Source organism: Asparagus officinalis, chromosome 2 (genome assembly GCF_001876935.1).
Source record: "Asparagus officinalis chromosome 2, Aspof.V1, whole genome shotgun sequence".
Classification (NCBI taxonomy): Eukaryota; Viridiplantae; Streptophyta; class Magnoliopsida; order Asparagales; family Asparagaceae; genus Asparagus; species Asparagus officinalis.
In genome coordinates, this window is record NC_033795.1 from 1761348 (window position 1) to 1772128 (window position 10781).

The 10781-nt window shown below is 37.1% G+C and overlaps 1 protein-coding gene across 1 annotated transcript; it reads left to right on the plus strand.

Annotated features, from left to right (window-relative positions):
- On the plus strand, positions 1793–9768 carry LOC109829862 (oxysterol-binding protein-related protein 3A-like). Its single transcript, XM_020396928.1, has 10 exons — positions 1793–1936; positions 3303–3396; positions 4446–4562; positions 4998–5070; positions 5158–5276; positions 5486–5607; positions 5872–6048; positions 6408–6552; positions 8399–8577; positions 9284–9768. Exons 1-10 carry the CDS (start codon positions 1848–1850, stop codon positions 9528–9530), a joined length of 1362 nt encoding a protein of 453 aa, XP_020252517.1. The 5' UTR covers positions 1793–1847; the 3' UTR covers positions 9531–9768.

A 10781-nucleotide genomic window follows, 5' to 3' on the forward strand; every position in this document is an offset into this window, starting at 1 on the left:
AATCATAATCCACCTGTAACGTCTAGAGGGTTCACGCGTTCTTTGATAACTTGTCAATTTTGATGATAATTTAGGCACGGGGGCCCAGTGTTTTTGTGTGTGATGGTGTAGTAGTAGTTCGAAAATTTTAGCCCAGTGGGTCAGGCCCAGTGGGTCAGGCCCAGATATAGGATTAGATGATCGTGGTCTTACACGTTAATTGGGCTCAGCCCAAACGAGACCGACTTTATACACCGAGGCAGTATCATTCATCATCACCAACTTCCGTAAGCAACCAGAGATCGAGATCGACGCATAAAATAATCATAAACAGACATGCAAGTTAGTTATGCTCACATGCTGCACTGCAATTGCCGTTGTAGTTCCTATTAAGGGTTCACTTATCTTGGTGTTTTATGATTAAGCTAATGGTTATAGTTAATTAATTAAACTCTTTGAAACATTCATCCAAACCTTAATACACATGTTATTATATTATAAATAATAGATGGTTATGCTAACAGCTAACTTAGCTGGAAGCAAACTCAAGGACCAACCGTTTACTCATGTTTGCTATATCCACTCCCAAACAGTAACTTTGGGAGTTGAATTACCAAAAATGCCCTTTTGGACTTGGCCTGGTTTGATTTGAGAGAAGAGCAATTTAGTCCTCACATACCTCCAAAGTTACTATTTAGGAGTGTGAATAGTTGGACCCCCGTTTACTGTATCAAAAAAAAACAGTACTCACATTTAAATATTCAATCAATGGGTTCGAAGGACGTGCAACCGCCAGCGGCAAATGACAAGGCTAGCACGTGCTTCCAAATGCTTTGCATTATAGGAACACAAGTTGGCCAACTGCGCTTAGAAGCAAATTTATAACCCAAAACATTATTATTGTATTTATATTTAAATTTTTTTAATGAATGTAAGGTCTAGATCGATACCTGAGATTATTTAGATGTTATGTTAATGGAGGAAGAGCATTTTGATAATCCGGGATAATATATATGGGCTAGGTAATATGTCATTCTCACTTCTCAATCCTTCCTATCAAATACACCCTCTTTTTTGAAGTTGTAATGCTCATTTTTACTTCTCATCAATTGTCACTTTATGTGAGAATGAGTATTTTCAATAAAATAATAGAGAATGCCGGAATGAGCATTCCCACTTAAATGAGAATCAATAAAATATATAATTTTAAAATACGTCTATTCCCACTTTATTTATAAATTATACCAAAATGTGAGAATGAAAATGACTATTCCATTCCATTTATTGTTCCATTCCATTCTCATTTGAGTCTATTCCCGCGTACCAAACGGGGCGTTATAGTAATAATTACGATTAAGCTATGTCATATAACATATTACATAGTCTATGTATATATTATTCTTATCTGATTAATGCTCATATTAGACTTTGATGGCTACAGGCTATGACTCTATGAGGCTTTACTTATCGACCCATATTAGTATAGTATTTCTCACTCGTATTTATGATTTTATTCATATAAGGGTACATATATACAGTGATAAATGTCACATTTCAACAAATATTGTCAAGGAAGAAGGAACCCACAGAAGAACATTCTAACGTGCGCACCGAGGTCCTCCTCACATGACGGTCGCAGGGGCAAGGCCGTCATTTCCTGTTCCACCCCCGCGCCTTCGAATTCCGCCCCTTCTTCCACGATAACAGGCCGGCCTCCCGAACCAAAGCGAAGCAAGCGCCAAAATTTCTCGCAGCCCCCTCCCACTATTAAATTTTGACACCTTCGCGCCCCCCCCCCCTTCTCGCGAAATTTTTCCTCTCTCTGGGGGTCTTCACATCGCGAGATCGGATCGAATTAGGGTTTCGTGATGGGATCGAAGGATGAGAAAGCAGAGTCCGGCGGGTTCTTCTCGGCGATCCGCAGCTGGGGGAGCGCGGTTCATAAATCGGTCAATGGGTATGAAATCGATCGAATTCTGTTGAATTTGATAATTTTGACGTCGATTGGCTATTGGAGCTGTGGGATCTGTTGTATTCTTTGTGAATTTTTGGGTTCTTTAATAGTTGAATGCTTCATAATTGTCATATTCGATCATGGAATCAAAATCGGTTTCTGGTGAATTTTGACGTGGTTTTCTGCAAAATTTTGCCTCGGTTAGCTGTTATAATTGTGGAAGTATGTGGTTGTTTTGTGGTTTTAGGGTTGTTTGATAATTTCATCTTTCAAGTACGAATTTGATGTTGGGAATTTTGAGAATTTGAAATTTGAAGCCGAACCTAAGCACGTCAAAATTCATCTGTTGTATTCTTTGTGAATTTTTGGGTTCTTTAATAGTTGAATGCTTCATAATTGTCATATTCGATCATGGAATCAAAATCGGTTTCTGGCGAATTTTGACGTGGTTTTCTGCAAAATTTTGCCTCGGTTAGCTGTTATAATTGTGGAAGTATGTGGTTGTTTTGTGGTTTTAGGGTTGTTTGATAATTTCATCTTTCAAGTACGAATTTGAAGCTGGGAATTTTGAGAATTTGAAATTTGAAGCCAAACCTAAGCATGTCAAAATTCATCTGTTGTATTCTTTGTGAATTTTTGGGTTCTTTAATAGTTGAATGCTTCATAATTGTCATATTCGATCATGGAATCAATTGGTTTCTGGTGAAATTTGACGTGGTTTTCTGTAAAATTTTGCCTCAGTTAGCTGTTATAATTGTGGAAATATGTGGTTATTTTGTGATTTTAGGGTTGTTTGATAATTTCATCTTTCAAGTACGAATTTGAAGTTGGGACTTTTGAGAATTTGAAATTTGAAGCCGAACCTAAGCACGTGAACTGCCCTGATTGTATGAAGAGTTTGGATGAAGAAGATGATAGAGTAGGAGGTACAAAGCAGGCAAAAAAAAAAAAAAAAAACTAGATGGAAGCATATCTCAATGGGTTTTATGATGTGCTTATCAATTCTTTGTTCAATTGTTGTCTTATTTCTGAGATTGGTACTATTAGTTGTTTTTGGGGAACCTTTGTTTCATTTTACTTGTCCAAACTTTTTGTTGAAGTTCGAGTGGCCGATTAGGTTTTCAATTAGGGTGTTTATATACATTTGATTGACACGATGCTGACCCTTCTTTTATCCTGCTAACAATTGAGGTGTATATGTTCATCACTTTCTGTTGTAAGGTACATATCATGTTACATATGCAGTCAATTCCTGCTTTGATTATTTCCTTTGCAGTGCAAATGTTGTCTTTCTAAAATCATGAAAAGTTGGATTGCTTCTTAATTTTTACACGTTTAACCGTGGTGACGTAATATCTTTGTATTCTAGATTATTGGGTTATGAAGGACTTGAAGTGATAAATCCAGAAGGAGGCACAGATGATGCTGAGGCTGAAGCAGCAAAAGGAAGATGGAAGCAAGAGGTGCTGTTAATAACCTTTCATCCTCTATTTCAGAGTTTGAACAAAAAATTTCCCTGAAACTGCTGTTGTTGTAGAATTATACTAAATGGATCAAATTAGAAGAATTCCATATATTAGTATGTATGGATTGAAATCAATGCAATGTCTGAAATTGGGAATATCCATAGTACTTTTATGCGAAATGTCCAGTTCTTTCTCTACCTGTCCATTTATATTTTAGCCTAACTGAAGCATGATGATCAAGGGACAAACTAAATAAAGTGGAATATCTTCACTAACAAACAAATATTCTATCAATTACCTAATATATCCTTCTGGATACCCTTCAATATACTGAGGTCTCTATAGGTACATTACTGTCTGAAAGCTCCAGTTCAACTTATTCTTGTTTTTTGGCATTCCAAGTCCATTTACCAAGTAAAGTTAAATCTGAGTCACGAAGAGCACCGGTCAAAGTGGATGAGAGAGTCTTTTCTATGCTCTCTATGAGTTGCGCTACCGCCCTTCCCCTTGCTTCATTTCCAAGGGCCCTGTCTGTTGGTTCGGGGGGTTGACCCCTCAGCTCACTTGTCTCATCTCTCGCTCATTTCTGTCTTTCTTACCGTACTGGCTCTCATCTCACTCTCTTTATTCCCTTCGGGGGCCTGTGGGTCTTAGGCGAGGTCCGCTCCAAAGAAAGAGGTCCAATTCTAAGATCAGCTAAAAGCAGTTTCCAGGAAAACTAATCCAAGATTCTGTCTTTGGTTTTGTTAATATATATACGTTTCAGTTGTTCGTAGACATTCTCTTAATTTTTTTAAAGTTTATGACTTTCATGTCTGTTTTCTGTTTATTTACAATTTCCATCAGTTTTATGCATATGGACGGGAAGTATCGTAGCTAACTAGTCATAGCATAGTTTTCGACATCACTATAAAGTATAAATATGTATAGAATTGGAAGGTGTTTTAATTTGTTTCCCGGTTCATCATTCAGTATCTGTATTGGTCTGTGATGTGAACTTTTATAATGATTCGGCGTTTGTCCTGTCCCTTTTCCTTTCTTTTTAGGATCGGGATAGCCATTGGAAGATGATGCAAAAATATATTGGATCGGATGTGACATCCATGGTGACACTTCCGGTTATAATTTTTGAGCCCATGACGATGCTGCAAAAAATGGCGGAGGTATGTTTCTACAAACTGAGAAGTATTTTAGTTTAGATTTTTACAGGCTGATTGGAGCCACTTGTCTACCCATCTTTCTTAATTTCTATTGGAAACAGATTCCTGACAGGATTTAAGTATCTTACTGGCTTGTTTCAATTATGTGGAAAGGTTAATGCCTCAGTTACAAACAAGGGTTATTAACACAGCATAGTGATTGTTTATGCATGTTGCTTTAGCTGAACTTTCTCATTTACATTGTATTACAGAAGATATCTCATATTTCTATGTTGGTCATTCTTAATTTGGACAAATTACTTCTTAATGCTTCTTAAAATTAGATACTGTTGTTTATCATCTGTTCATATGTTCAGGCTTCTAATTTTTCTTTTCTTTCCAATAGTTGATGGAGTATTCATATGTTCAGGCTTCTAATTTTTCTTTTCTTTCCAATAGTTGATGGAGTATTCTCACCTGCTAAATCTGGCAGATGAATGTGAAGACCCTTATATGAGATTGGTCTATACTTGTAAGTAGATTGAGTAAATATTTCTCTCGCTGTTAATTTGTCAATAATACAGTATATTCAGTGTAACTGTCCGATTGTTGTTTGCAGCTTCATGGGCGATATCAGTTTACTATGCCTATCAGAGAACATGGAAGCCTTTCAATTCCATCCTTGGAGAGACTTATGAGTTTGCTAATCATAATGGAATTACTTTTATTGCTGAACAGGTGAACTGCTCGGAACTCGCTGCACTATTTTTGCACTGCTATAGTCATGAATATCATGTTTAGGCACCCTATAGCGAATTTAAATCCATGCTGCACTGAGCTATAGTTGAACAATGCTTATGGATATACTAGCACATTGATTCAGAACACTTAGTTCTCTTGGCACTTCCTTCAATTGAAAAAAATTAATCGGATTCTTTTCTTATCAGGTGAGCCATCATCCTCCTATAGCTGCAGCACATGCTGAGAATGAACATTTTACTTACGACATCACTTCCAAAGTGAAGACAAAGTTTTTAGGGAACTCTGTAGAAGTCTATCCTGTTGGAAGGTAAGATCAAATTATCTTCTCTATTTTTAACTTGTCATCTTGTTATTTAGTCCTTATGTCAAAGTTAGATTCAGTAGTTCTCTCTCTGTGTGCATGCACACCTGCGCGCAAGGTCAATCACCAGATTGTGTGTTAAAATCAAACACCAGATTTTGAAGATGGTTGCATTCTCTTAAATCTAGGCTACATGCAGATGCTTAAAATTTGGTTGCAGTAATTCAGTAGTAGTTGTTACTTATACTACCATGTTTGGTGTTTGAACAGGACAAGGGTGACACTTAAAAAGTCTGGTGTTGTAGTGGGTTTGGTGCCACCTCCGACAAAGGTAAATAACCTTATATTTGGGCGCACCTGGATCGATTCACCCGGTGAGATGGTCATGACAAACTTAACAACTGGTGACAAAGTTGTACTATACTTTCAACCATGTGGCTGGTTTGGGTATGGCCAATTTTCTTTTTGTTGCACATCTCCTCCGATTCATGTACATGGACCTCTTGCATACCTTTCCTAATGTGTGCTCAGCTTCTGGTTATACCTCCATTGTAATATCTGATACTTCGAGCAGCGTTAATTAGATGAAGTGTGTTTTTCACTATTTCTATGCATTGGCATAAACTGTAGTTAGGGGTATATATACATATTAGAAGTTTACACCCAATTCTACTTGCACTTATATAATAATGGGTGCATTAGCCTAGAAATTTTTTCGCTCTTTGTAGTTGTGACGCCTTACATTGTGATCTTTGTGCTCTGCGTGTTGGCCATCATGAATTACCAGAAACTGTTAATGTTGGCAGGGCTGGACGATATGAAGTGGATGGTTATGTGTATAATTCAGAAGAAGAACCAAAAATGCTGATGACAGGAAAATGGAATGAGTCAATGAGTTACCAACCTTGCGACATGGAAGGAGAGCCTCTTCCTGGCACTGAATTAAAAGAGGTAATAACCATTCCCAAGACATTCCTATTTATGCATTTAGTGAACAGTGCTTATGTACAAAAGAATTCACCATGTACATAATCAGCTGTCATCCTGTTGTCCTCTTTTGAAGCAATGCCAAATTCCTAATCATTTATCAAGGACACAAGTTGGCAAGTAGATTGGTCTATCTTCCCTGGTTATATATTTTAGCTCATGCAAACGAAGCAAAAATCTCCAAGTATATTAGTTCAAAATCATAACCCTTCATCCTCACCACGACTTCAGAACTTCAATGTGGTAGAAGAGATTTTAAGATGCTAGCAGGGCATCAATGTTATATCATATAGGCAAACATGTGAAAATGCTGATAGTATTGAATTTGGTAAATGTCCGTCTATACATCTTTGACCAAACTTAATAATTTGCATCAGTCAAATGCAGTTCACCATCCAGGCACATGAAGTACTATTTTAGCTGAATCATTTACAGTAGTTTTAGCGTGTATGTCTCGTCTTATTCTTTCTAGCTACAGATATTATGCTTATCAGTCATGTCATCCTACAGTAGCAACTTTTGTGTTATTTGCAAGCACAAGAAAGTGGACTTCGGTGTGACATGTTTTTGTGAAACCTGCCATATTCTGTTATATATTCTCCATTAGCTCAGTTTTCTAGTTTGTTAGACAAACCACAGTAGCTCGCTTATCTCAACCATGTTGATGACACATCCATGGACTCAAGCTCCCATCCGCTTGCAAACTGATTATGTATCAACGTATACAATTACTAAATGATATATCAATTGAATTATATAAATTAGAAATAACTAAACAAATGAGGGAGGAATTAACTGGGAAATCTGGTTCCACAGGCATGCTTGTTGGCAGATTCCGCTAAACTTTTCCCCCTTAATTTAAAATGAGATACTAAAAATATGCAAGATCGCGTTCCAAGTTAAATGGCTTAAATTTTATGTCCAGTAATAGACACATCCAAAGTATAGAATACAGCATTTGAAATTAGGGTGCATGGAAACAAGGCGTACATAGATACACCTACTCTTCAATTAGATTGACATGGAACAGCAAGCTGTAGCCAATCCTACTAATTTTAGGACGGTTAAAAAAACAATGCATCATTAGCATTTTTTCTTTTTTCTGAAGATTATTCCCAATAGTCTCTTGATTTATCCTAAATGGTTATTTTCCCCTTTTTTTAATTCATACAATATCCAAACTCTCACAATTCAGATTTCTCTTGATGTACCTGCTTGCACATGCCAATAAAAAATTGCATATCGAAAGAAAGCTGCCTACGGACTTCTATGCTGATCGCAGACTCTTTTAGATCCCTTTTTAGCGTATACACAGATTGAAGAATTATTGCAATCTATATGCTTATGCCTTAATTTTCTCGTAGAATACATGTTTCTTTCTTCGATAGTTGATATTTTACGCTTTAGTTAAAAAAAATCCATACTATACAAACCAATCTAAATTAAAAGTACTCTAAAGATTGAAAAGCAGTTTCAGATCACACATTGATGTTCTTTGTTGAGCTTCATGGTTCTTTTTTGGAATAAGCTTCGGCCGTCTGCTACCCTCAAAACTTTTCTTTTACTAATAGGACAGGTCCAAAAACTTTGCTTTTTTCAAATTTTGTGTGCTCAAGCTCAAACTAATACTATTGTAGTATCATGAACTTCTATATGACTTCTCTGCTCCAAAACCTAGGATATGGAGTTACTTATATAATAACTGTAAGATAGCATTAACTGCTTTATTATTATTATTTTCAATACTAGCAGTTACATTTGCTCATACTGATGGTGGACTTTCCTTTCCATTCTCGAAAATATTTTTTAGGTCTGGAGAGTTGCTGCTGCACCAGAGAATGACAAGTTTCAATATACCCATTTTGCACATAAAATCAACAGCTTTGACACAGCTCCCAAGAAGCTCCTACCATCAGATTCTAGAATGCGGCCTGATAGATATGCACTAGAGAAAGGTGACATGTCCAAGTCTGCTTCTGAAAAGAGCAGGTTAGTTTAACTTCCACATTCACATTGTTCTGCGCAAGGTTATCCCTACATGGCAATTTGGGGGATGTACCCGTGTCCAACCCGTTTTGGGTACGGCTACGTACCCAAATATGGTGGACGGGGGTGGGTTCCTTGAGCTTCTGAGGTTCTGCATTTGCGGGAATCAACCTTCGTGGATATTGAATAAGTTCGTGATTTTAACTTTTTGTCTATACAAAATTTAGTCACCAATATCATATAAAATGCAGGGTAAATTCCACAAACCCCAGACATTTTTTGGGAGTGTTTTGCACAAAACCCTTTAAACTTTATATATTAGAAGAAGAAATAAACTCCTATGATTTCAAAACTATACAAAATCCCTTGAATTATTGGAAGTTGTCATAAATGGCGTTAACGTGAAGGGTAAAAGGTCCAAACTACCTCGTCACTGTCTTGAGAAGGGTAAATGTCTAATCTAATTTTATTCCTATGTAGCTACTGTAATACAAAAAAGAGGGTAATTTAGAAAATAAGCATATAGCGACAAAATTGTCCAAAATATGTCATGCACAAAGCACATGACGACATAAACTAACTGTTGTCAGAATGGTATTTTAGTGAATTAGGGGCTTTGTGTGCAAAATAACTCAAAGTTCAGGTTTTCTTTTTAATTTACCCAATATGCTGAAAAGCTGTTGAACACTGCATTATCGGTTGGTTTCAGGTTGGAGGAGATGCAGAGGGCAGAGAAAAGAACCAGAGAGGCCAAAGGCTTGCCGTTCAAGCCAAAATGGTTCAATATGACCGAAGAAATTGTAACCACGCCTTGGGCTGAGCTCGAAGTTTATGAATACAATGGGAAATATGCTGAGCACAGGGCAGTTGCAGATAGCTCAACTTCTAGTGTGGAACAGGATATCACTTCCATTGAGTTCAATCCATGGCAATTTGATAATAGCTCAATTGAATGAGTTATTTGGTTTGTATTCAACTCCCTTATTTGAAGGTTTATTCTTTGTGGTTTAGCAGATTTTTATAGTAGTTTTTGTGGGTTTATGTAAAAAGTTTATGGTTGGTTAGTTATTAGTTTTCCTTCCAAAACTTGAACCTTAAATATTTATTTTCCTTGTACCGCATCGTAGCATTTAAATGCCGGTAAAGTGTGGGGGTTTCATTGTGTTAAATTGAATAATATTTTTCTAGCAGAAATTTTGGTTCATAAAACGTTTGAGTGACAGTTTAAGTTGATCATCATAAATTTAAGTTTAAAATTCTCTCGGGCTGTATTTCTTTCTCTGGGTCATGTTGCAGAAATTTACCTCGAACCTGTGCCATAATTGCAGCTAAAGCATATACAATTTTTCTTTGTTTTGCAAAATTGTCATGACAATCATTATATAATTTCCTCGCACCCCTTCCATTTATAGGATGAAGAAATGCGTAGTGCCAGATACAATGAACGCCGTATATTATCCTCTCCTGCCCACCCCACCCCAACACCCCCCCCCCCCCCCCCCCCCCTCAGATAACTTGAATTTGAAAAGTACATAAAATCATTTTAGCAAGAAATATCAGAGATTCAAGTTCAGAAGCTTACTGTCATGACATTTGAACTTGTACACCAAGTCGAAACTTTCATTTGCATTTCGGAATGTCACATTCACAAAACCGTAAATAACAGGACTAGCTTATTAGTACTTGTCGCTCTTGGAGTTGATTGTTCCACGAATTAAGATATGGATTGTTCCTCGAATTAAGATATGGTAAGTGCTACTGAAGATATAGATGAAACAAAAACTGAAACCCTCATTAGCCGAAGCACAATCATCACAATCAAATACAGCTGTATAATGCCTGTATGCATGTCATGACCCTTCTTGATAAAGATAGATGATCACATAAAAGAGGAGATTGCCACTAGGGCTGTGCATGGTTTGGTCGAAACTGAAAAAACCGACCGAATCGATCGAAAATTTGCGGTTTAGGTCGGTTTTGTTTGTAGGTCGGTTCGGATCAGGTTGAAAACTTTTCAACCCGAACCGTCCGAACCGACCGCATCACTTAACACTATAATTTCTAACATGTACCCATACCCGACCCGTTCACTAAAATCCCTCAATTTGAGATACCTAAACCATAACTCTAAGTCTCCAAGCCCGTAGTCGCCAGCCACACTTCTTCAAATCTGCAGTTCCGCACTCGACAGTCGGCAACACTCCATA